Below are 27,095 nucleotides of genomic sequence, written 5' to 3'. Positions count from 1 at the left end.
GTTGGCGGCGCGTCAGATGCTTAAACGCTCCCGACGCGCTGCGCCTGCTGCTCAAAACGCGCTGCGGGACCTTTTTCTGCGCCTATACGCGCGTCAACCATTGACTTTACATGTAAACTCGCTGCGCCTGCTGCGCCTGCTGCGTCCGGGTCACACCGATGTCAAGCGGTTGAAGTTCCTTTGTCAGATCTCCCGCAATAAGCACAGCGTTCATTTGTTTCACCATGTTTTTCACATCAGCTGTGAGATGGGCACGCATGGAGTCACAGATTAACAGCAATGGTGATGAGTGGAAAACACCACCTGGTCTCCTTACATTCACCTCCCTCAGCCACTCTTTCATCATCTCCTCAATGAGGTGGTCTCTAAAGTCCGCAGTAACAACACACATAGGGCGCACCGCACCAAAGGGCGCGCCGCACATTTTGAGGGGAAAAAAAGACGTTTATATACGCCTTATAGTCGTGAAAATACGGTAGCTTTTTATTTTTTATTATAGCTTTTTTTTATGCGGAAATCCAGACTCCACCCTCAACCAACTCAATTAAGTTTATTTCTATAATGGACCTGTCTTTCCCGTGTTGTTTTCCTTTTTTGTTCCCCTGCCTTTAAACTCTGAAGTCTTTGTGGTAGACTAATTGTAAACCTTTGCATTTTATTTTTTCTAAAGTAGCTTTAAATGACTGAAAACTTTGAAAAGTCAAGAAATTTATGAAACTTTTCACATAGGAGCAAAGACGAACCTTTTGTGCAGTAAAGGTTTAGAATCCACATGTGTGAGGATTTCCTTCTTCTGTTGAGGATGTTTTATCTGTAGTGATCATGTCTGACTGTTGAACTCCTGCTCAACACGAGTGTGCAGCCTTTAAGTAACAGAGGAGAGGTTAAAGGGAGCCATCCTGGGACATTATGGGATGTGTGAACTGATAGATTTAGTTTTAACTTAGCTGATCTTTGCAGGGATAAAGGTTTGGTTCACAATTACTCGTGCGATCGTTCGCTGCACCCTGGTTAAAAAAAAATAGGGCTTGCATCAGTTTTTTAAAAGTTTTTTCCTTTTTTGATTAAAGCTTTTTATAACAGCTGGGATCGGAAGAAAGAGCATGATTTTAAAAAAATAAGTTTTTAATGGGCCAATAATGGTTTATCCAAAGTTAGATGCTTCAGAACTCACAGGGGAATTTTAATTTGCACTTTCTGAGCTAGATATAAGTTGTGAGGTGAATTTATTGTAGGAATCTGTGAACAAAGACTTTAGGGCTTTGGTGCGTTTGTCTTTGTAAACATATTAAAGTTAATCAAAAAGATAAATAAAGGTGGTTTTACATCGCTCTTTGGGGGTGATGAAGCAGACAGAAGACGTTTTATCATTGTCTTCCTTTTATCTCCTCTTTCTTTCATATTTTCTCCTTTTTCCTGTTTTCCTTTTCTGTTCTACTTTCCCATGGGAGTGTCCATAAAATGCTACCTGCATAAATTACAGTGGAATCCTCTTATGGTGATCACATCGGCCCATAGCCAATTTAAACACTATAAGCGGTTGATTTCTATAACCGAATTTACCGTTATTTCACTTATTTTTTTATGCAGAATATCATCTAAATGCCATTTGTGTGGTTTTTCAATGAGAAAAATGAAATGAAATGGATAGCTTCCGCATTTACAGAATTTTGTTAATTCAATTCAATTCAGTTTATTTCTATAGCGCCAATTCACAACACATGTCATCTCAAGGCACTTTACAGTTCACCAAATCATACAGTCAGATTGATTCAAAGTTTTCTATCTAAGGAAAACCAGTTGATTGCATCGACTCATTGACTCTTCAGCAATCCCTCACACTAAGCATGCTTGTAGCGACGGTGGAGAGGAAAAACTCCCTTTTAACAGGAAGAAACCTCCAGCAGAACCAGGCTCAGTGTGAGCGGCCATCTGCTGAGGCCGACTGGGGTTCAAGGAGACAGAAGCAGAGATACAAAAAGCAACTGTAAAAGGCGGCCCCGTCCAGGAAACACACAGCCAGGCAGACGAGATGTGGCCCAGCTCCCATGCCAGAGGACGAAGAGAGCAAATCCAGCTAGTCTCAGTCAGAGAAACAGGACTACACTGGAAAACAGGCCGATCTCCAGCATCTATAAACAAGGGTGTTAATGGGTATTACAGTACCATGCAAGTTTAATTACAGTATACTGCACTGTGCGCAGACATAACTCTGATAGCCTGGTGCCGCTGGTGCATTTTTTAAACAAGTCTGAAGTTTGAAAAAAAAACGATTTCATAGAACAACAACATAGGAGGTAACTGCATAGGCTACAGAGAATAAAAGCTAGCCTACATCTGTTTTGTGTTGTAGATCTGCGCCGCATTAAGAAATCACTTCATATATTTATCCATGGTTCCCTGGATCAGAGTGTTGTCCAACAGCGAGTTCACTTCTTTTTCAAAACGATATTAAAGTTTTTGAAACCAACATGCAGGAGACCAGTCTTTAAAATGCAAACTGCATTCCTCATCTCAGCTCTGGAAGAGACACAGTCGCCTCTTCTTCATCCTCCTCCTCTGGTAGCTACCGGTACACTGGTAGCCGCACCAAAGCGCTCTGACACATGGAGTGCTGTCATCACTTTCAATCCACTTATTAATTATTTTTGCATGTTTACATTCATAAAATGGCAAAAATTGAACACTATAAGCAGGTTTCTTGATTGCTATACACAATTATTTAAACAGCATTTGTTTAGAAATGTTCCTGTCCCAGGCCTTTTGAACACTATAAGCGGTTTATTACTATATCCGTGACCACTATAAGTGGATTCCTCTGTATAATAAAGCTATTTACATGCATAAATCAAGAGGAACATATTTATTTATAAAAATAAATAAATAAATAAAGGAGGCAATAATAGAAAAACTGTGAAACAAAGACTTGGACTGAATTATTTGATTTGACATTAGAAAGTTTTATCTGCTGCCCCCCTGTGGTCAGCAGAGTTACTTCTCCAATCTGAAGTATTTCACACACTCCCATGTGACTCTCCTCCTCCTCTGTGTCCAGGTTTAAAAATGATGCCATAGTTGCCGAGGTGACCAGACTGGTGAGGCTGGACCCTGGAGCAGTCAGTGACGTTCCTGAAGCTGTTAAGGTACAAACTATCCTTTAGACTGGATCTGGAGAAGTTAGAGTTAAGCGATCTCTGGGGCGTAATGCGGATGTTTTCTTTTGGTCATCAGTTCTTGGTGACATGGCACACTATCGATGCCGATTCTCCTGAGCTGAGTCACATCTTGTGTTGGGCTCCAGCCGACCCGCCCACCGGGCTGTCCTACTTCAGCAGCATGTACCCTCCTCATCCTCTCACTGCGCAATATGGAGTCAAAGTGCTGCGCTCTTTTCCTCCAGTGGGTCACACATCTGTGATTCTTAAATCCAGCAAATTGGAGAAATGTTCTTTTTTTCTTTGATAGCACAAACATTTTTCTTTATGTTCACAGGATGCCATCTTGTTCTACATTCCGCAGATCGTTCAGGCGCTTCGTTACGATAAGGTAAGGACCAACTTGAACTACTTTCTCCTCAAGCATTAAGTCATAGATCGGCTGAATAAAACCTTCCTTCGATTCAGATGGGTTATGTGAGGGAGTACATCCTGTGGGCGGCACAGAAGTCTCAGCTCCTCGCCCATCAGTTCATCTGGAACATGAAGACCAACATCTTCATGGATGAGGAGGGACACCAGAAAGACCGTGAGTCTCAATGTTAACTGATGAGGTCCCGCTTCTGTAAACAAAGCCATGTTTACAGGAACGGCACGGCTTACTTTATTTATGAAAAGAGAAATGTAGATTAGAAAGTACGCCAAGAGGCAGCAGGTTTCTAAGCAGACAGGAACTTTTTCTACATGCATAAATCATTTAATCACTGGAATATTGGTACGTTTTAGTGTGACCAGATCCAAAAACAAATGTGGGACAACTAGGACGTATATGAGGGACAAATGCAGCTGTCTCAGCTGTGTGTTTCTTTGGTGTTTCCTTACTTTGCGTTCCTCTCATGTCAAACTTAGAAATGACTTCGGCAAACCTCAGAATAAGCTCTCTGAGAATCACCTTTCACTGACTCACTCATTCCCTTTTCCCTCTGGCTCATGTAATTGAAAAATTAATATATGGATTTATGCTATTTACTCACTGAAAAAGGTTTTTTACTCAGTATGTTTCACCTGCAAGGCCACACAATGCCTGAGTGAAGGGTGTTTGTAGACAAGACACAGGGGACAAGACTCTGAGGACAGGTGCAGCTACAGTATAGGTTGGATGCTTTCAGACGATTTACAGTAATTTTCGGACTATTAGCCGCACCGGACTATAGGTTTTTTATGTTTAATATCCGTCTTTCTCGCTGTCGTTCTGTCTCGTACCACTCACGGTAGTAGTCTGCTTCCGGAGGACTTCCGCATTCCCCCGCACGCGGCTACCGTACTTGTGTGTTGAAGCAAATGTGACGTCAACATGCTTGATGGTAAAATCCATCGATTTAGGTATTACCCTAGTGGCCGTTAGCCGTAAAAGTCCATAGATAAGCCGCATTGTTATATAAGCCGCAAGGTCGAAAAATGGGGAAAAAGTTGCGGCTTATAGTCCGAAAATTACGGTAACTGAAACTAAGTGCCAAAATGACAAATAAAAATAAGTGATCCGTAGTTATGTGGAACATTTTCACACAATATACATTATGTTCTATATTCTGGTGATTTTCAGAGAATTGAACTATGGTAAAAGGCATGAGCCCTACTAAAATACTTGCATCTACTGTAAAATAAGAATTTCACAACTGTGTTTATTAATAATTCTATGCAGCTTGAGTAAAATAAACAATGGGAAACAAATGAGTTATTACTGGATTACTGGCACTAATACAGGAACCATTGCAATCAAATCCCGTGCAAACTACACTGTGTACCAATATTTGGTAATAGGCTAAGAATAAAAAATCGTAACTCATTATCTTATTAAATTTTTACAATTGACAATTCAGACCTTCTAAGAGGCTGTAGATTGTATAAAAAGTCACCATGACACAAGGCAGCATTTCTGTGGATGTTTTATTTTGGTAGATGTGATGGAACTTAAGTTTAGAAACATATTTAATGGACCTAAATACGTCCCTCTGGTTTCTCCTCTATCAATCCTGAATAACTGAGCTGTTCAGCACATCCTCTCTATATGCGGTTGGTCTTTTCTTGGGTGGCTGATCTTTTGAAAAATAAAATGCAACGGCTCTTTTCTTTGTGGATCTCCTATGGGTTTTTGAGGCAAATCTGAAAGCTTTAGAGATTTGTGTTGGTTTAATTAGTCCTAAAATCCAACGAGAGATCATTCAACTAGACTGAGCAATAATTATTTTACTTGTGAGCAAAACATGAACTTAAACTGGGATTAAGTCAGGAGGTTAACTTAGAGGAAACAAGGATTAAAGCTTGATTGAAAAAAAAAAAGAACGCCCTAGATGTAGTAAAAACAAACCATTTGATCTGATCCTACATTCTCTCCACACTGATAATTTAGGCAAGCTGTTGTATAGTTTATTCATATTCACTCAAGTATTTTGCTTCAAATTTTCAATAATTTACAAATCGAATTATCTTAGTCCAGAAAAGATAAAATAAAATTCCAATGGCATACCTTGTAATATTGCTAGGAAAACCCTGTCTTTTTTTCAATATCTGGTTCATGTCCAGCTCTGCTCAGTCAGCACAGTGAATAGGTGGGCTGGTGCTAAAATACGGACTGGATTTAACCTGGCATGTCCCTGTGTGTTAGCATTAAGGTTGTGTTGAAAACGTGGACTGGAATTTTATCAGCATGGTATTTTGATATATAAATAAGTGAAATGGAGTTGAGTTTTAATTTATGCCCAATATTGAAGCGTGGTCTGCGCTATGTGACTCCACGCCACAACGCAAGACGACAATCAGGAACTAGCTGTGGGTCTAGATACGGCCCAAGGCGGTGAGGAAGTGGGGGCCAGTTTGTGCGACAACGGAGGGTCATGAGGGCGAAAAAGAGCGCGGATCCAGGTGGAAAAAGGGTCCCAGCATTCTCGCGCACCTCGCTCTTCTAGCTAGTTCATCTTCACGAGCCGTTTTCCACAATGGCGGTCATACAAACAAAACAAGCTGGTAAGATACCAAACAGGAAATACGGATAGTGTAGAGTGGGATGTAGATTTGACCAATCAGAGGCCTTCTGTCTGCGGTCACCTACATTTTTGGAGAGGTGCAGCAGAGTGTCTGTGGAGGGGGCGGGGCATATCTGCTTTAACTGCGAGCACACGCAGACGACCTGGTTTCTGAGTATAAGTCAGCCGATCAACCCATGTTTACCTGATATGTTCAGTGGGTAAGAGGCTTTATTTATTGTCTTTATTGTGGCTTCATTATATTTTTCTAACCAAAATTTCCATCACATTTTGGATTTAAATCCTTTACCAGTTCAGGTTTAAGTGTCACTAGTATCGATACTCTGCATCTGGATTCAGTATTAATTTAGTAACATAACATAGCATTTAGCATTCATTTAGCAAGAACCAAATACAAGTGTTGTTTGGATATTTTTGCTAATAGTTCTAGATTTCTAGAAATGTGAAATATTAACTCAAAAAACCCCCAAAAATATTAATAGATTTTTTTTAATATTTTGGGTTTTTTTACATCTATTTTTATACTTATTTAACTAATAACACCTCTGAATCTGTGAAGAAAGCAGTTTCCAAGATGACCACGACCTAGTGGTGAGGGCATTGTGCGTGGAATCCAGAGGTTTTGAGTTTGAGCCCCACTCCCACAGACGGCCACTCTTGGTCCCTGAGCAAAGGGCCTTAATCCCACACTGCTCCCCGGGTGCCGCACAGTGCAGCCCACTGCTCCCCAAGGGGGGTTAAATGCAGAGTTCATTTTGTTGCTCTGTGTGACAATGTAATGACAATTAAAAAAAAGCTGGAAAACAAGTCAAACATACAAGAAAGTGTCACACAAATCTGGACGTCTAGTCACTTCAGCAAGTTATGAAATGACCTGTAATATATGTCCCATATTTCAATCCCATAAAAGTCCATGTCTTGATCATCTGAAGAACTTTTGATTGAGTGCAAAAGAATGAACAACTTTTATCTTTTGTATATAATTTTGAAGAAAAAACACAAAGTAGAGCAGGAGGAATTTAGACCATTCTGCACTGGAAAGCGTTTGGTGTATTTTCCCCTTTAATGGACGCTGACTCATCTGTCCATGCAGCCGACATCGGGGAGCTGCTGGAGCAGATGGTGGAGGAGATAATGGGGTCGCTGTCCGGCCCGGCCAAAGATTTCTACCAAAGAGAGTTTGACTTCTTTAACAAGATCACCAACGTGTCTGCCATCATCAAGTGAGTGCTGCTCTGCATGTCTGCTCTGCATGTATGTGGTGATGGAGCTAAGTCTGCTCTGTTTTGCTGTTTCTATTCTCAGACCGGTTCCAAAGGGAGATGAGAGAAAACGGGCTTGTCTCAAAGCATTGTCGGACATCAAAGTGCAGCCAGGTATGCAGCTGTTGGCTACAATCTCTCTGCTTTTAAAGGATTATTTTGGCTGCAACTTTTAGAATTAGGGGTTTGCAGATCAATCGTTCTGCTGGTTTAGCATACCTGCTTAGAATAGCATACTAGAAGAAAATTGCTTTATAGCTCTCTGTCATTTCAGAGTACTTTTCGAAACAGTTTACCAGTGTTTATGAAGGAGTATGAAACGGTTAATGGAGTGGTTTGCTGTTATGATAGAGCAGGGGGAACCAATTAAAAAATCAAGGGGGTCCGAATAAAGAAAATCAACAACCACTAAAGGTCCGGAGACATTTTTAATTATAATCTGTTACTTTATACAGAATTTAACAGTGAAATAAAATTGTGTTTATGCATCCATGTTCTACATTGAATATTTAAATAAAAATATATAAAAAATTACCACAGGTTTGCTTGCTGTGTCCAAAAGTAGCAGCAGCAGCAACCCAGACTGACAGCAGCTCATTGGCTTATCTGTATCAGGTGTAGCCTGGTGCCGGACGCTCTGGGAGGGCTTTACCGTATTAACAGGAGAAGTGGCGCAAGTGAAATTAGACACTGCTATCAGACAACATGCGGTAATTTCTAAATGTTTTAAAACAGGTTGGGTCCAGATTAGCCAGCAGGTGGGACCGGATCCAGACCGCGATCCGCTAATCCGTGACCTCTGACATAGAAGCTCTAAACTCTATCTAGCACCATATTGAATGATTTAAAATAAGACTAAATGATTTTACAACAATAAAAAAAAAAAAAATCATACGGAAGTCTGTTGCTATGCTATCGTTCACTTTTATGCAAATGGTTAAAACACAATATAATATGTAAAAAAAACAAACATGAATTTAGTTGGGGGGTTATGCTGGAAGGACAGCTTGAAATTCACGCATGCGCATTAATGATGGGTGGTATGCTGAACTGTTAGAACGGCTTCCGTCCATTCTCTAAACGTTGTTGTATATTTGAAGATCCAAACCTGCTTTTTCTTTTTTCACAGGTATTGTTTACCTTTTTTAACCAAGACAAGATTGAAACGTCGGTTCGTGTCAGTTATTGCAAGCATAGCATAGTGACTCTATAGAAAAATGTTTTCAGCAGATTTTGAAGAATTGTATTTCATTAAAGAACATTTAGTTTTGATATTTTTTATTTTATTTACTTCATGTCAAATGTGAAAAGAAAGTCTATTATCAGTTCTATTAGATTTATCAGTGCTATTGTTGGTATTGTGAATTCAGCAGCAGCTTTTTAAGCCTGTTTATGATGTATTAAATATTAAAAGCTGAAGGAATAAGAATCATTGTTCGTCTGACGTGTTGTCAAGTAGTTGATTATTTCCTGTTCCTCCTCCAGGCTGTTATCTACCCAGCAACCCAGAAGCCATAGTCCTGGACATTGACTACAAGTCTGGAACCCCGATGCAGAGGTAATCAGTCCTGGTGTTTAAGGAGTTAGCGTTATCCACCTGTTCTTCTGTGTCTTTCATCTGGGTTTGTGTTTGTAGTGCTGCCAAGGCGCCATATCTGGCCAAATTTAAGGTGAAGCGCTGTGGGGTGAGCGAACTGGAGAGGGAGGGTCTGCGCTGTCCGTCAGACTCCGTGGAGGACGGAGAGGACAATCCAGACGGATCTGGCAGGGTTTGCTGGCAGGCGGCCATCTTTAAAGTGGGAGATGACTGCAGACAGGTATTTCTCTCTCTTTCAGTGAATCCACAGTGAATTAGTGGAAGAGTGTGACCCTCCCATGATGCTCTTCTTCCTGCAGGACATGCTTGCTCTGCAGATTATCGGGCTGTTTAAGAACATCTTCCAGCTGGTGGGTCTGGATCTGTTCGTCTTCCCCTACCGAGTGGTCGCCACGGCGCCGGGGGTAACTAGTCTTTTTGTAATATTCTGCTCTGTATTATTCTGATATTCATCTATCTTGAGTTAATATAGGGATATCTTTACATTTCAAATTGGTCCACTGAGAAAAACAGGGACGATATAATTAACTGATATTTATTACCATCTTGTTTTTGTTGTGTTTTTGCAAAGAGGGGTTTAAACTGTATTTAATTTTTTTTTTTATGAAATATAATGTATTTCCATGCATAAAACCATCTTTTTTTCAGTTCATCAGTAATGATATCTGTCTTAAAGGAGAAGTCTGGTCAGCAAGGAATAATAAATGGATCATTATTCATACCTAAAACTAATACGTTTGTGGTGATTTAATGAATTTAGCGCTAATCAGTAAAAAAATAAAAATAAAACATTTTCTTTAAGATCACTGAGTCTGGGAGCGGCCATTTTTGCCCAAATATAGTAACGCCTCACTCCTGACATCTTCCGGCAGTAACATCACGGAGCGGTAAGCCTAGCGCCATTCTTCCCGCTTTACAAGCAAAATCAATGGGAACTACTAGACACATCTGCAATCAACAACAATTATTGAAGATTTCCAGAGGACTTCACCATTGAAATTCACCAGAGCTATAGTGAAACTGACAATGCCCACGTGCATGGCAGCTGGATGTTGGAATGCATCAGGTAAAAGTGGAAAAAGAAATGAGTTAGTTTCGCCTTTCTGATTCCTGATCCTCCACGGACGGGTTCGTCATTGGATTGCCAACTCAAAGAGGGAGGATTTGCCATCGAACTTCTGGCCAGAGAAAAACACGTAATATGTAGCCAATATTTGGAAGAAGAATGTTTTCAAGATGACTTGGATAATAGCGCATTGTGACAAACAGCAGATACAGCACTGGGACTTGATCAACAGCCGATACCGCATGTGATGGCCAAATCCATGGCCGCACTCTGAAGTTGACAAAAGATGGGGGGCCAGGGCTCAGCAAATTTGGATGCTGATTGGACTGCACCACTGGTCCTTGCTGGCGGGGGAATGTGTAGTGTCTTTCTTTAGATGAGTTTTGCATTTAGGTGAATATTGGTATTTGGACTTTAATGGTTTTTGATTTTCATTTTGTGAGTCTTTAGTTTAGTCAAACTTAGCTGTACTGTTATTTGTTTTGTTTGTAATTGTATTCTGTTTAGTTACCCCTATTGTGTCTAAATTGGTCTGATCAGCCAGTATATAAACCCCTGTCTGTCATTTCTTTGTAGGTCAGTTATGTTTGTTTGTACAGCCAGTTTGTTTGCATTTTTTCCTGAGTTCAGTTTTGTTTCTTTGACCTCTTTTATGAGCTCAGTTTATCTTTTGTCATCTATTTTTGGGGTAAAAAAAAAAAAAAACTATTTTTCTAATTAATATCAAGTGACTCCTGTTTTTTTAACTCAGTCCATCGCACCGTGAAGTCACAAACCAGTAGGTGGCAGTAGTGTTCTTTGACAAACATGGATGCCTCCAGTAAAGCACATTCAAATGAAAATTACTCTTAATTAAAAACAACAGTTTGTAATAATTTAATATTTAAAGTACTTTCAGAAGTTGGAATTCTGAATATGACTGGACTTCTCCTTTAAAAGCTTCGTCTTTCAACTCACTGGGTCCCATTGCTGATGGACAAGCTTCCCTGAGTTTGATCTGACTGATCCTTCTTTCCTCAGTGCGGCGTCATCGAGTGCATCCCAGACTGCAAATCCAGAGACCAGCTGGGTCGTCAGACTGACTTTGGGATGTACGATTATTTCCGGAACCAGTACGGCGATGAATCCACCCTCGCCTTCCAGAAGGTCTGAAGCTCTAATTATCTTGCCTCTACTCTCTCTTTCGTTTTTTATTTTTAAGCTTTTACATTTTTAAAGTTTACCTTAATAACCGAATGAAAAATCATGAGAGACTGGTTGAGCTTAACCATTAGAGGTTGACGATACAGGTTTCTTTAAGGCTGATTCTGACGTCAGTCCAACTGATCAGCGTACTTTTGAGCAGCGAACCTGGATAGAAAAATAGATAGTAGATGCACTTTATATGATCTCAAGGCATCTCTGCCAAAGGCGCTGATGACTCATTCAACAGATGACAGCACATCAACACATCTGGAAACAATACCAGGAAAAAAAATTGCTTATATCGGCAAAAATATCGACCGGCAGATGTATCAGCCTGTCTCTATTAAACGCGCTCATACAGACCACTGTAAAGCGATGTTGATTGTTAGGACAATGCTGAAGAGATCTGCTACTAAACATTAAAAGTAATTCTATAGTAGATTTATCTGTTTTTACGCAGATCAAATGAAATACAGTGCTTGTTAGTTTTATTAGATTGTTATATCAATGGTTAAACAATGTAAAAAATGTAATTTTTGTATGGATACTTTGGAGCAAAATTGGGGCAATTTAGTTAAATAACATTTTTTTCAACTTGGAAAAAAATATGTTTAACACTGAAAAGTATTCCATAAGAAATGTGTGTAAAACTGAAAAGTAATATTCAAAGCATTTAAAAAATTTTATTTTTCAAAACTATTCACATGAAAATAAAGCAAGTTGAATAAGAATGAGACATTTCTAGTTCCCACAGTTCCTGAATGCATCTCATGGGAATGTTTCCTTCAGGCACCGAAGCTGTCAGTCATCACTCTACAACCCCGTGTGATCTATAAGTCCCGCCCCCACACCCAAGGGACGGCACTTTTAAACAAAAAAAATGTGGAATTGAAAAAGAAAAAAGATCTTCAAAGGTGTTTTAAACACTTAATTTTATTTTTTCCTCTTTCCAATCTAAAATCCTTGTTTTATTTAAAAAAAAAAAAAGAAGAAGAAAAAAATTAACAAACATTTGGCCCCAATTTAGCTCCATAGAGACTTAGACAGATTTATTTGTGTAAAACAAAAAGAAATTTCGCATAGAACAGCTCTCTGGACAATTTCATTTTTTACAGCCTTGAAAAATAGTAAAAAAAAGAGAAGCACCTTGCTAATCTTTCACAACATTTGGCCAAAATATTACCAAAACATTTCAGTGTATTTTGTACCAACATGGTACCGATGCTAACTGTGCTACGCGGGCAGGCGTTATAGCTGTGGATCTAAAACTTTTACAAGTTGTTGCTCTTCTGCCTGGAGAAACATCTGGAGTTAAACCAGACGCTTCCTCAGATGTTTTCCATCAAACTTTGCTTCACAAATAATTCAGCTTGCTCCGTCTGCATCGCATTCTGTTATTTAATCAGCATTTTACTCAAAATCCTTAAAAAAACCCATTGAAGTCAGAGTTTGTAGTTCAACTTTGTTCAGAAGTTTGAAGAGGAATTTGTACTTTGGAGGGAAATCTTTAAGCTAAAATGACAGAAAAGGTAATAAATTCTACTGATGGGTTAATGAGGCATCTTGAAGCGTTTCATTGCCAAACTGTATCAATCCTGCGTTGATCCTGTCTCACAGAATACTGACACCTGCTGGACATTTAAAGACACTACAGGCAGCTGATTTTAACAGACTAAACTGAATTGGTTTGATGACCTAGTACAATGATATAATTCAAGTTATTGTAGGTAATATTGTATTATTTGTATTAATTGAAAATATCTTTGATATTTTTAGATGGAGTTAATAAATAATGTAAACATATATCATAACGTGAACATTTTGGGGAAAAAGATGAATGAGGATGCTAGGATTTTAAATCATATTTTTAAAACAATAAGTACAGTTAAAACAGTAAATAAACTAAGAGTAAATTTAAAATTAGCTTTATTTCAGATAAGTTGAGTGATAACAGAGGAAAAGGATGATACAGCGAGAAAATTTAAATAAAACAACGGCTGAAACGTTCCTAGTGCTTTCCGGCTGCTCCAAATTCTTGATCATTTTAATGATAAACCGCAAAAGATGGGATATTTTTTAAGCAGATGCATCATGTTGACAAATACGTTTTTAACCACAAGTTTAGTGAGTCAGTCAGTAAGAAAACAATCGGTATCGGTCACATGACTTTCTGGAAACGCGCAGCAAAACAGTGTTTTGCTCTATAGGCTCCACGCATCACTGTTGCTGGATGCATCACTAATAAATAGTAACTGTGACGACAGAGGTGCTCTGCTCACCCGTCCTGCTCTCCTACCGCTCCCTCAGGCTCGCTATAACTTCATCCGCAGCATGGCCGCCTACAGCCTCCTGCTGTTCCTGCTGCAGATCAAAGACAGACACAATGGCAACATCATGCTGGACAGCAAGGGCCACCTGATCCACATCGGTAGGATATCCTGAGAACCTTTGTTGCTGTTGCATCTGATTCCTCCTAAAAACATAGATTGTTTTTCTCCAGATTTCGGCTTCATGTTTGAAAGCTCCCCAGGCGGTAACCTGGGCTGGGAGCCGGACATCAAGCTGACGGATGAGATGGTGATGATCATGGGAGGCAAAATGGAGGCTACCCCTTTTAAGTGGTTCATGGAGATGTGTGTCAGAGGATATCTGGCTGTGCGGTGAGAGAAGTGTAGGTTCAGCTTCTGCTCTCCTTTCAGCTTGGCTTTGTTTCACATGTTTTATTTTTCTGCCTTCAGTCCTTATATGGATGCAGTGGTTTCCCTGGTGACTCTCATGCTGGACACAGGACTGCCATGTTTCAGAGGACAAACCATCAAGCTTCTCAAGTAAGATTTGAATATGCAAAACTTCAACCCATACAAATACCCGAGACCCGGTATTTACAAACAGATTGGCCTTTGCTGTTAAGACTTTTACTTTTTAAGTAAGACATTGTGGGATTTGTTAAGCGTCATTTTAAACACTTCATGTTTCATTTAGATCATTTTAGTACCTTGTAAAAGCCAAATCAAACTATGTGATGTAATTTATTCCTTAAATTACTGTAAATAGTCATTCTAAAGCTTTGAAAGTTGGATAACATATATATATATATATATATATATATATGTTATCCAACATATATATATACAGTATATATATTGGATAACATATATATATATATATATATATATATATAGATATATATAGATATATATAGATATATCTATATAGATATATCTATATAGATATATATATATATATATTTTTTTTTTTTTTGTCAAGGCTGAAACTATAGATTTATTGCAATTAGGGCTGCAACTAACGATTATTTTAAAAATCGATGAATCGGACGATTATTTTTTCGATTAATCGATGAATCGGACAAAAAATATTTTTTATATTAACCTCTTCATTCCAAAATAAACATTTTAGACAGAACAAACAAGCACACAAGTACAGGTTGCTCATTAACTGTACTGTTGCAATAAGAAAAATAAATGTTTGTGTTAAAACTACGCAAACTTACATGAGAAATGTAGCTGTACATCCACAAAATATAGGGTACTTTGTTTCATAAAGCGCAAAAAGAGACATTTTTGTTTTTAAAAGCCCCTAAGGGGTTCAAACAATAGGCCCCCCCATTTCAACAAATGAGTTTTTTTAGACTAGAAGAGTTCTGCCTTTTAAGACAGGAAAGTATAGCAGTTAAAGTTGCTACTTGAGAAAATACTGAACCATAGAGATAAAAATAGCCCTGTGATTCAAATTATAAATTGTATTTGGAATAAAAATGAGAGAACTAGGGGTGCTAAAAAACACATCCTCCAAAGACAGATATTTACATGGGAATGTGGCATATAATTAATTGACATATTACTGATCTTGCTGGATTTTATTCTGCTTTACTTCCATAAATTGCAGGATCTTTACTTTATCTTTGCCAGAAGATTTAAACTTTACAAGCCTTGCCCTCATAATTTGCAAGTTAATTTATTTATAAAGAAAATATAAACGCTGCTTGAGCTAATTCAAATGAAATTAAAAGTAAAATAAGTAGCCAACCTTATCACTGTCTGTAACCTACTAACACGGTAAGGAAAGCATCAGATGAGCTACCTGAGAAACTAACGTTACGTTTCCCCACTTTAAAACCAAACAAACATGGTGGTTCCGTGCCATGTTAATTTGTTTTGACAAAAGTTGCATGTTATCACTTTTTTCACTTTACAAAGCGCAGGCTATTTTAATTATTGTGATCAATTTGCGCCGTCAATCCCGGTGCATGCGCGCTTCATTTGCAGTCTGGACGCTGAGGCTCTGACTGCAGCGCTGAGAAGGACTCCTGTGGGAAAACGCGGTTGGGATGGGGGAGGCGCCCCACGGCAGAGTAGGAATGATACATGCTTTCACGTAAGAGTCTCCAAAAGCCGCCAGTGACACCGAAAAAAGTCGCCAGATTTGTCGCTAGTCGCTTTTTTGAAAAATAGTCGCTGGAGGGGTCTGAAAAGTCGCTGAGTCGGCAACACTGCACCTGCAGCGCTGCCGTATTTTTTCTTCTTCCCCCGCTTCAGTCAAGTGGATGTGATGACGGCGCGGCGGATGACGCATTAATCGCGCGACACAACTAATCGATGATGAAATTCGTTGCCAACGCTTTTAAAAGTCGATTTTTATCGATTTTATCGATTCGTTGTTGCAGCCCTAATTGCAATAAAGCTAAAGTTTTAATTAAAGGTTCAACAAATTGATAATAATATTGATATCAGCCCAGAGATTGAAAAAACTACTCAGTCTATTGCTATAAGGAATTTAAAGTCGTAGGGGAATCATATTTAAATGTCAAATCATTCTGGCTTAAACATGTATATAAATATGCTCTTTATCGGATGATATTGTCCCAAAATGTAGAAAATTTTTGTTAAAAAAAAATCCTGTCTTATAAGCTGTTTTTTTTTTTGTCGTTATTTTATGCAGGCCAGTTAGTTATACATCAGCCTGAACACCTAAATTCAGCCAATCACATATCAACGCTCATCTGTCAGTAAGTTTTTTTGGTCATAGCATCTTGATTCATATGTCGCAGCTAGGGATGGGAATCGAAAACCGGTTCCTGTTCAGAACCGGTTCCGTATTTTCCGATTCCATGGCATCGTTTGGCAGCTCGCTGAACGATTCTTTTTTCGATTCCCGCAGCACCAGAGCCTAGAGCGTCGGCTCTGGGGAGCACAACTTACGTCACGTTCTTTACGTAAGTTACGCAAGTTACGTAAGTTACGCAAGTTACGCAAGTTGGAAGAACTATTCGAGGAGGAAGACAACGAGCTGCGGTCACTTTGTGAATCAAAGCCCCGTCTTTCCTTAGCCCAGAGGGTAGATCAGGAAATCCAGCTCTATAAAAGCTTGCCCTCCATCCCCTGCAGGGATAGCGCCACACTGTGGTGGTGGAACAAGCAAGATACGCTGCCCTTGCTATCTGGACTGGCTGAAAACTACCTCTGTGTGCAGGCTTCCTCCACCCCATCTGAGAGGGTGTTCTCCACGGCTGGAGACACCATAAGCCCTGAAAGATCCCGTATCCTTCCAGAAAAAGCAGATATGCTCATCTTTCTGCAAAAGAACTGTTAATTTCCCCTACTACTGTTTTATAATTAGTATTTTTTTGTTATTTAAAATAGGTTATTATCCCATCATTTGTTATTAGACATTGTTGGTTATTAAGTTTGTTCTTGTATTCATTTTTCATTTAAACACAGATGTTACTCCAGTTTCACAATTCCTGTGGACATCTTGATCTTGTTGAGTTTGTAAGATTGTGCAATAGTTAAGTAAACAAAGTTGATGCTGATAATCAAACTGTTTGTTCTCCTTTTTTCCCCAAATTGGAATCGAAAAAAGAATCGATAAAGAATCGAATCGTTTCATAGAATCGAAAAGGGAATCGGAATCGGAATCGTGAAAATCTTTTCAATTCCCAACCCTAGTCGCAGCTAATATACGCAACTGTTGAAATAAGAATCTTCGCAGAGTAGTGGTGACCGTTACAGGTGTGTAGTTGGAGAGCGAATTGTTTACTGTCTCTCAATTCACAAGAACGCGAGTACGGACTCATATACTCGCCATGTATGTTATTGAGAAGAACACAGGAAAGTACAGACTTGGGGAGAAAGGGAGCACGCAGAATAAATATGGGTCAATTGGAAAAGAAGCGTGCTGATGACATCACTACACGCTCCTCTTGGAGCTGCATTTCACCTCCTGTTATTAATAGTCTCTACATAATAATAAATTCTGACTTTTTTCATTTAGTGAGGGAATAATAGTTAACACAGTCAGATAAACACAAATAAAATGAACATTTTGCCAAATAAAACCAAAAACTCACAGTCAGAGCCAGCGATCCTTCACACACAGCTATGCAGAAAGAGGGCTGCAGCAGACGGGCTAGTATTAGCAACCACCAGCGGTTGGTGGTTGCTGCAGTCATCTCAACATTGGAATTTTTTTTTTTATTATGCATTAAATCTGTAAATGGGCCATATAGTGACGCTTTAACGTGTAATGTTCTAGCCTCAAATGATTTTAAAACGTACTTTTATTGAACAACAGCAACAGAGAAGAGAACTTTTAACTTAATACTCTGAGCTCTGTGAGCGCTCCATTGAAAAGAGACGGATGTCGTTTCTAAGTCACCAATTTAGTGCTACTTGGTCCCAATGGAATTTCCCTTTGGGAACCTACTAGCACTAAGTTGCTAACTGGTTAGCAAGATGCTTCCCAGAAACCGGCCACAACCAAACTTGCTTGCAAGCCTTTCGCCACAACAATCCCGCCCTCTTAATAAATGACCAATCACATTCACTTTATTGACTCCTGTAAAGTTGTGCACCACTCGGGAGAATTCAGAAATGCGACGGTTGGGACGGCCTCTTCCCTACGACTTTGAGCTAAATTAACCTGCAGAAACGTTTAGTCCTTTATGGCATTTTTAAATAAATAAATAAAATAAAATAAATACCATCAGTTTACTGTTGGATGTTTTTCTTGTTAACAGATTTACTGTTATCACCTCCTTTTGCTTATCTCAAGTTGCTTTTTAGGAAAAACATGTGACAGACCGTATGAAATATTATTTATTTAACTTTTTCATTTTATAAATTTCCACTTTTTTTGAACACATTTCCACTCTAACCCCCTTCAATAACCTTAAAGGTACCGAATTATAATGAATTCAAGATATGCTGTCCATTATTTCAATTTCACCAACTAAGACGAATGATTGTTCTTAAGCAGAACATCACATTATTTTGCAAAGTATTTAAAATATTTACCTTTAATTTTTTACGTTAAAAAAGAAAATCTTCATGTGCAAAATAGATAATCCTCATTAAAATGGTATCCTTTTGGAAAAGTGCTTTGGAGTTTAACATAAAAAGAAGCATAAAACCTACAAACGAGTAATTTTGATCTTATTATTAATCTCTTATTTTTTCCAACTGTCAAAGGTATTCAAAAGAATATTTGCCATTGTTTTTTAAAAGTTCAAATTCACTGTTAATGTTAATGTATTTTTTTTTTTCATGTAGGTCAGAGACTTTAAAGATGTTGTTGCTTTTTCCCTTTCTTCTCAGGGGACGCTTTAACCCGCAGATGAGTGAGAAAGAAGCGGCGGCGTTCATGATAAAGGTCATCCAGAGTTGTTTCCTCAGCAGCAGGTGAGAAAGTCGCTCCGTGTCCTGCTGCTTATTTAATGCTATATTTATTTATCTGATGAAAAACTGTGTTCCTCTGCTGAAGACAATGGCGTAACGACACAACAATCGGCCCGTAAGCAACAATATGTGGGGTGGGCCCCATATGAAGTACAGCACGTCATACGGCGACAGTTCCAGCCAAGAAGATACAGTTATGCAATTCTCAGTAGTTTAGGATCACACATCACGCCTGGAAAAATAGTGACTGCCCGGGTGGGAGCATTGCCATTGGGATGTGGCTTTTCACCTGGTTCGGCTCACGGCTCCGTGGCGGTGGGGTTGGAGCTGTGGGTCTCCGCCTGCGGTAACTGACTGTTTTCCATAGCGGTTCTTGTTGTTCTGGAGCCCGGATCATAAAGATATGGAAATCCTCCTTGAAATCCATCTTTTTCACTTGGGATGTACTATAGTGAGCTTGAAAGGAACCATTGGTGACAGCACACCACCACATGGTACAGACATCCCAAGTTCCAAAAACTCATTTCAGATGCTTATCGAACCGCCGCCGCCGTGGACAACCGACCTGAAACGTTCCCCCATACATAAACACTTCTTCATCCTCTTCTGTTCATTGAATGAAAGTGTTTACTTTGGAAGTTTTTTCCATTCTTCCAGCAGCTCTGCTTTCCTTTTTCTTTTCTGGAATCCTCTTAAGTACCTCTTTTTGGTATCCATCGTCGCTAACACATTGCACATAAAGGTTATGGTTTTAATCTACGCTCTGGATTATCCATTATTCCAAGTCGTATCGTAAAAAATAAAATACTCAAATACGTCGTTCTTTTATGATCTTCATTGTAGTTTAAAACCTATTATGAGTGTATTTTTTACCAACCGTCCAATGAACTATACACAGTTATTAACATAGTAATTAAAAGTACCACTGTCTGCTTTGCTTTGTGTCGTCTTTAAACGGCTCACCATCATGTTGAAATCTGCCATGTGTTGCGGTATAAATATGGTCCGGTCAGTCACTTCAGGATCAGGCGGGTTCGCACCATTACATCTGCAAAGAGACGTCCTAGTCTACAATTGCGTCGGGGGCCCACCAGGTGTCAGTTATGGGGCCCCTAAGAAGTCGTGGGCCCCTAAGCAACTGCCATCTCTGCTTACCGATATTTACGCCATTGGTTGAAGACCAACCCTAGCTAAGCCAAAGCACGGTTAAAGAAAAGACAGAGCAGCCATTTATTTCCAGGAAAGGATTCCAGTTCATGTCGACGTCTTTTAAGGCTAAGATATAAACATCATTTCTGAAAGCTGTTTTTAAAACAAAAATCTAACAAATTTTACATTGAATATGATCTACAAAGCATTTTCTGTCTTTTAGTGCGTCTAGAGCAGTTTTATCGTGTGGAGGTAGATTATCCTTTCTTATCTCTATGAGGCTGGTCTAAATCGCACTAAAAATGCTCCAAGTAATAAAAATCTAGAGACTTTTACAGTATGCCGTGCGCCTCTAGGGATCCCCAGCTGTGATGTCAGTGTAGTTAAACCTCCTCTCACAGCATCAGTTGGATTCAATATACCAAAGTATCAGCGGCTTGTTTTCTCTGTTGTATCGCTTCAAGTCCCTGATGGCAATAAAGCTCACTTCCAAGCAGTTGAGGCAACCCGACTCGACCGCCACCCACCCTACGAATCCCTCTGCTGTTCGGGCTGAGCCCGGCCGGCTACCAGGCGCTCGCAGAAGAAAATGGATGGATGTATAGCTGCAGCTCCAGACGGATTTTCATAACCTTATGCTCTGGGCTCCAGAAGAACAAGAACCGCGATGGAAAACAGTCAGTTACCGCAGGCGGAGACCCACAGCTCCAACCCCACCGCCACGGAGCCGTGAGCCGAACCGGGTAAAAGCCACATCCCAATGGCAATGCTCCCACCCGGGCAGCAGAAAGGACCCGGTGCTTGGACTGCTCGCTGCGATCGGGTTATCGAGGGACCCTGTCCAGGCACCGCAGCAAAGCACAGCCTGCTATGCAGAACCGCCAGCGCCACACACACAGCTCCGACACTGACCGCCAACCGAAATATCTTCACCTCTTTAAACTAAAAGTTAGACTCTGGTTTAAATGAATTAAAACACAGCAGCACCTGGAAAATGCTCTGAAAGTTAATGAACTTCCACCGAGTCTGCGTAAGATCAAAGATCATTTAGCAGCGGTGATTAGACCAGTGAGCATTTATAAAACCACCGAGACTCTGATTGCTTCGTATTCGTCCTCGTTAAAAAAATAAAAACTCCATCACAAAGGTGAATAAATATGGACTCGCTATCACTACTTCCTGACGTCACGGCGTCACTCAGTGGGTCACGTGACTGAATGAAGAGTTTATCATCTGCTATCTTAGCAAATAATTGTATGCTATAAACAATAAAAATGCTGGACATTTTTTCACTTGTGTCGTATTTTATTTTGTACGTTCTATCAAATTAGAAACTACGTGTTTTCTGTTTGAACTTAAAATGAAAATCTCTCATTGAATTTTAATCATGTTCTTTGTTTCATTTGAACAGGAGCAAAACCTACGACATGCTGCAGTATTACCAGAACCAGATTCCTTACTGAAGGAAGCAGAACTCCTCCTCAGGACGTCGGTGGGAACCTGACCTCCTTCTGCTCCTCAGACTCCGGCGGCAACGGGCCACTTTAACCCTTAACCCTCCAGTTTTACTCTGCGCACTGTTAGCTATGGGATTTTATAAGGACGTCCATGTGTGTTTTAGAGAATTACTCCTTCTATCCACTCAAACAGGGATTCGAATCACCCTTTAACTGTTTGTGTTTTTCTGAAGCTTTTTGTTAGTTTACCAGCAAACACTAAAGCTTTACTTGCAGAATGAGGTCAAAAAGGGATTTTTAGTTCCTGCTGGTTTAAGTAGGAACCTCAGCTGTTTCCATTGAGTCGCTGTGCTGTTACCCACTTAATGCACTTTATAGATCAGTGTTTCATCAGCAATAGATCAGCAGATTCATTAGAGATGGAAACAATCCAAGCAGTATTCTAGAAAATCATAGATAGATGTCGTTATACATGTGAAACTATACTTGTATCAATGCAGGAGTCATTCCACATTTATCCTTACAGTAGTCTGTAGTACAGTGAAGTGGTGATTTGGCTGTAGTGTGTACCATAGAATATTTACTGTAGAGTTGCATCCAGATCACAGGCAGCTTTTTCCACCACCTACCTGTATTTACATGTTAGCATTAGTGTTTACCGGAGGAGCTTTTAGCCCTTTTGCACATTAAATGTCAGTGTTGACGTACAGCCGTTGAAATCTACCCATAACTTGGACCTCCAGAGCTCTGCTGCTGCTGCTGTTACTAACCCAGATGTTACAAAGTTTCATTAAAAGTCATTACATCATTATGTTTTGAAATTAAGGCCTTAATTGGCATTAAAATTCATTACATCTGATTATCGTGGCATTTAAAATACTTAGTTAAAAAAAAAAATTTATACAAACAATTTCATCAGATATATTATATCAGATATAACGGCTTCCTGTTGATTGTAAACCGTTGTGTTCTGAACAGAAGCTCGAGGCAGAGAAAAAGCTAGATAATGGGAAAATGCAGTTTTCATCGAAAGTGGCTGGAAAACCAGGGATTCAGGACATGGCCGCAGCCTGTCAACGGTAAAGATGACAGGATTTTATATATATATATTAGGAATGGAACGGTTTATGAAAACCGTCCGAACCGTTCATTTCGACCGGTCGATTCGCGGTTCGATTCGCGTGTGTTGCGTTCGGTTCATGCGCTGCTCCTTTTTCTCATAGAGGAAGCATTTACACTCCAGAGCAGAAGGTGGCGGTACTACGACCAAAGCCAACCACCAGTAGTAAACAAGAAGAAGAAGAAGCGAAGCAGTGTAGCTGGGTGTAGAAGAAAAAAATCTGTTGTTGTGGAGAATTGTGTTGGTATGGCGAGTGGGAAAGAACAGGAGTTGGAAGACGCGCCAGCAGCACTTTATAGGTCTGCTGTATGGGAGCGCTTTGCATTTAGAGTGACCTACGATGACGGCGGAAAGAAAGTTGTGGATAAAAACAATGTGCAAGCATTGTGCGACATGTTTTGTTTATGCTAACAGCAACATGACCAACATGTCAGGCTAACAATCAACATATACCGAACCCAACCGAAAACCGTGACCACGAAACCGTGAACCGAACCGTGGATTTTGTGAACCGTTCCACCCCTAATATTTGGGAATCATAGGTACTTGTTGATAGCAAAAAAACTATTTCTAAGAGCAATTGGAGAATGAAGTCGTATTAATTATATTTACACAAACCAATCAGAGCGATCTTTATTTTAACTGATTTGTTTTAGGCAAAATCCCGCAAAAGAGAAAAAAGTTCTGGATTTATTTTTGAATTTTTGAAATGAAATTTAAGCTAGATGAAAGATTGATAATACAGTTGTTGTTTTTTTTTTTTTTTTAAACAAATGGCTTTTTATAAAAAGACACTTTTGGTTGATGGCTTTCGGTTCCAACTCCCAGATGACACCTCCTCCGCTCCACCCTGCCCCGCTCACATACGTCGTGCGAAGCGTTTGCACAGTCGTGTTAGTCAATGATAGGGGTGTGTGGAAAAAATCGTTCTGGCGATATATTGTGATTTTTGGCTGCCCAATATAATATCAGGCTTTCACTTCCTAGTATAGATTTTTTTTTTAAACAAAAAATATTACAAGCCCCACTTCCAGACTGCCTCTCTGGGTCCCTGAGCAAAGACCCTAACCCCCACACTGCCCCCCCCGGGCGCCCCACGGTGGCAGCCCACTGCTCCCCAAAGGGATGGGTTGAATGCAGACGGTTAACTTCACCAATGTGAGATCAATAAAGTTCAATAATAATAGATAAAATTCAAGGAGGCTAAACCTGGAAGTTGCAGGTCAGGCGCCCCCTGGTGGCTAAACATTGCACAGTGTTACTTTAAGCTTTTATTTCTAGATCAGAGGTTCTAAACGTGGGGTTTGTGACCCCCTAGTGGGTTGTATGTACAGTAAAAAAATAAGGAAATGTTTCTTTTTAGAAAAAAAAATCTGTTTTTAACTGTTACTTTCATAAAAGATGAATTAAGAGCTGATAGATGTAGAGTTGTACTTGCTTTATTCTGTTATTAGTTTAAAATCCCACAGAGCTCATCAGGTGAAATCTTCTTTGTTCCAAGCGGCGCTCCGAAAATAAGAATACTAAGGCCCAATCCACTCACAGATAAACACGCTATATTTTAATAAACAGCTTTTCTCTTTAAAAGCAGCAGGTTCCTTACAAAGGCAAACCAAAAACTCTGAAATGAACACCGCCCTCTCCGAATAAAAATCATGTTTTTCAAAGGATATCAACATTTATGAGCTCCCTGTGTTTATTACCTTCTGTTTACATTTTTGAAATAAAAAAGGACAAATGAATAAAATAGAATATATGCATATTTTAGGATTTACAGACAATTTCCTGCTTCAGTGCTTCTATGTTTTATTTTTTTTATTTCTGGGAGGAAGCAATCCTTTATAAATGTCACAGACAATCTGCTGCATTAAAACCGGAGGCTATTGTATAAAACCTTATTGATTTAAGGGACAAAAAAAACGACAAGTTAGAGCAGCAGCAAACGTTGTGCAGGGAAATAAGAGCTGAAAATATCTCCCCCTCCTTCCTCTGTGCTGTCCGTACAACAATCAAGGTCCATTAGCTGTCCTGGTGAAGTTGTTTTCCTTCTGTCTGCAGGCAGATCCTGAGCACATGTTAAAAATATCGCTGCAGGATGGAGAATGGATAAAAAAAAGCACAAGTTCTGGTAGTGGAAAGTACGGAAGAGGATTAGGGCCACTGAAAAAATAACAAAAAAATGGCTGATTTTTAAATATTAGTTCAGTTTGATATGGAAAAAAAGTCAGAATTCTGACTTTTCCCCCAGAATTCTGACAGCTAACAACATGTTAGCATCAAGCCGTAGCCATGTCTGTTTCAAAGACTAAACTAGCTCTCTTGTTTTAATCACCTTCTGCTCTTCCATTAATGAAATAGCATCACCAGGGACCCCTCAGGCACGTAAAAAGTCGCCTAATTACGTCATTTCCAATCAATGTGTTACTAGCCGCCCCAAACTACTCACATCTTTGTCAGTGAAGCTGAGTGATCCCACATCTCTTCCTTCATGGTGCCCATCTACATTAAGATCCACAATTTTGAGATTAAAATCAGAATTCTGAGATTAAAGATAGAATTCTGATATTTTTCACATTTGAACTAAAACAATATTTTAACATTTTTTCAGTGGCCCTAATCTTCTTCCGTAGGACAGGCTCATTTAATAAACAGACAAGTTTTCTGACCTCTTTTAGGTTTACATGAACTTATTTTTTATATTTTACTCTTTTCTTCCTTCGGTCTTTTATTTCTTTTAATGGTTCTTTCTAAATTCTTATTCATTCTCCAATCCGATCCCTTTTCTTTTCCGTCCCTCCATCCTTCCTTATTTAGCTATTAAGAGTCCGTCATGCATTTATTTCCCGTCCAGTGAAATTGTCAGAATCAGTGTTTGAAATGCTTCTGCTGTTTTTTTTAAAACATCACCACGTCTTTATCTCAACCCGACCTCTGGAAGATGAGATCTAGAGGATGATGATGAAGAAAACTGATACAAGCCATTTCTCCTACCCTCGGTAGAAACAGCTGTAGAAATACTTGAGAAGAAATTTATGCAATATGTTTCTGTGTATTGATGCTGTATCTGAGTGCTGTGTCGTGTCGCCCTCTGTCACATTGTTGGGTGTGTGTTTGTTTACTGCTTTCCTGCTGATCTTAACTGTGAAGGACATTCTGTCTTTATGAGGACCAGCTAAGTTTAAAAAAAAAAGCCCAATCAAGGTCATTAAAACCTTAAGAGTTTTGATTTTTGGGGATTTTTAGAGATTTCATTTACCTTTAAAATGTAATACTAATCTCTTCATGTTCTGATGGCACCATCTACACCTATAAACACCAAGAGATGCAATAAGAATCACATGTTTAAGTCTGAATATAGGAAATGCATCGATAAATGTCTTTATAATCGGATCTATGCGGTCTGATCTCTGGAAATCTGTAGCTGCATCTGCAATAAATGTGAATGTTTTCACAGCAGTCTGCTGGTTTTTTTTTTTACTTTTTATCCATTCGTTGTTCTGAAGACTCCTAAATGTTTTTTTTTTGGGCCATTTATAACCTCGAATGGAGGATTCAGGGTTCCCTCTGGGATGGATTGTGGTGCTGAAGCACAATTCATTAAAAGTCCTTTTTTCTTAAAACAACTACATTTGTTCTTGAATTGAGGACGTAATAGAGACATTTTGCCAATAGAACAAAACTATTTACATTTAAAATAAGAAAACAGAATTGCATTGTTTTATCTCAAGTTCATTTTATCCAATTATCTTATTTTAAGAGTAAAAATACTAATTCCATTGGCAAACTATCTCATTTACCTACTCAAATTAAAGGTAGATACTAATAATTTAAGAAATTTTTATTTATTTCTAGATTTTTAGATTAACACATTCACCCCAAGGTTCCCAAACATTTCAGACTCTGACTAACTAAACTCCTAGAATGGACTCATGACCACAACTTCAGGTTGGAATCTCGATATTTTTAAACTTCTTTTAAACCTCTGGTATAATAGTAATACAGACAGCATCAGCAACCGAGGTGCACTGGGGTTAAGATTGTAGAGGTTCTCCTCAGAAAGTTGTCTTTGACTATGGGAGACAAAATGAGAAAAGACTGACAAAAAAAAAATCACACGAAGTAATTCATTCAAAAAAAGGAAGGTGGTATTTATAAGGGCTTTATTTGAATTAATGCATTTATTTTCAAGAAAAGGGCAAATATTTAGTTTCACCATCCACCTAGTAAACAACTTTTCATGTGTTTGGAAAATATTTGAGCTGAAAGATTTGACGAATCAATCAAATGCCCGAATTAAAGTAGGGAGAGTGGAGACAGTTGCAAACGGTTTTACATTTCTATCAGTTTCTCCTGGGTTTTCTGTGTT

The 27,095-nt window shown here is 39.2% G+C and overlaps 1 protein-coding gene across 1 annotated transcript in view; it reads left to right on the top strand.

The window, feature by feature from the left end:
* Positions 1 to 22,905, top strand: part of pi4kaa (phosphatidylinositol 4-kinase, catalytic, alpha a) — an 84,071-nt gene extending 61,166 nt beyond the window's left edge. The window contains exons 40-54 of the mRNA XM_038272567.1: positions 3,056 to 3,143; positions 3,232 to 3,399; positions 3,493 to 3,546; positions 3,624 to 3,744; positions 7,293 to 7,422; positions 7,505 to 7,575; positions 8,947 to 9,019; positions 9,098 to 9,278; positions 9,358 to 9,462; positions 11,145 to 11,270; positions 13,617 to 13,737; positions 13,810 to 13,969; positions 14,048 to 14,137; positions 18,923 to 19,006; positions 21,564 to 22,905. Of these exons, the coding sequence (XP_038128495.1) occupies positions 3,056 to 3,143; positions 3,232 to 3,399; positions 3,493 to 3,546; positions 3,624 to 3,744; positions 7,293 to 7,422; positions 7,505 to 7,575; positions 8,947 to 9,019; positions 9,098 to 9,278; positions 9,358 to 9,462; positions 11,145 to 11,270; positions 13,617 to 13,737; positions 13,810 to 13,969; positions 14,048 to 14,137; positions 18,923 to 19,006; positions 21,564 to 21,615 (1,624 nt within the window). The 3' untranslated portion in view covers positions 21,616 to 22,905. The remainder of the gene's footprint in view (positions 1 to 3,055; positions 3,144 to 3,231; positions 3,400 to 3,492; positions 3,547 to 3,623; positions 3,745 to 7,292; positions 7,423 to 7,504; positions 7,576 to 8,946; positions 9,020 to 9,097; positions 9,279 to 9,357; positions 9,463 to 11,144; positions 11,271 to 13,616; positions 13,738 to 13,809; positions 13,970 to 14,047; positions 14,138 to 18,922; positions 19,007 to 21,563) is intronic.
* Positions 22,906 to 27,095: the final 4,190 nt, after the last annotated feature.

The sequence above is a fragment of the Cyprinodon tularosa genome, unplaced genomic scaffold (assembly GCF_016077235.1).
Source record: "Cyprinodon tularosa strain WSP-4 unplaced genomic scaffold, ASM1607723v1 ctg837, whole genome shotgun sequence".
Taxonomy (NCBI): Eukaryota; Metazoa; Chordata; class Actinopteri; order Cyprinodontiformes; family Cyprinodontidae; genus Cyprinodon; species Cyprinodon tularosa.
This window is presented reverse-complemented; position numbering and strand designations above follow the sequence as displayed.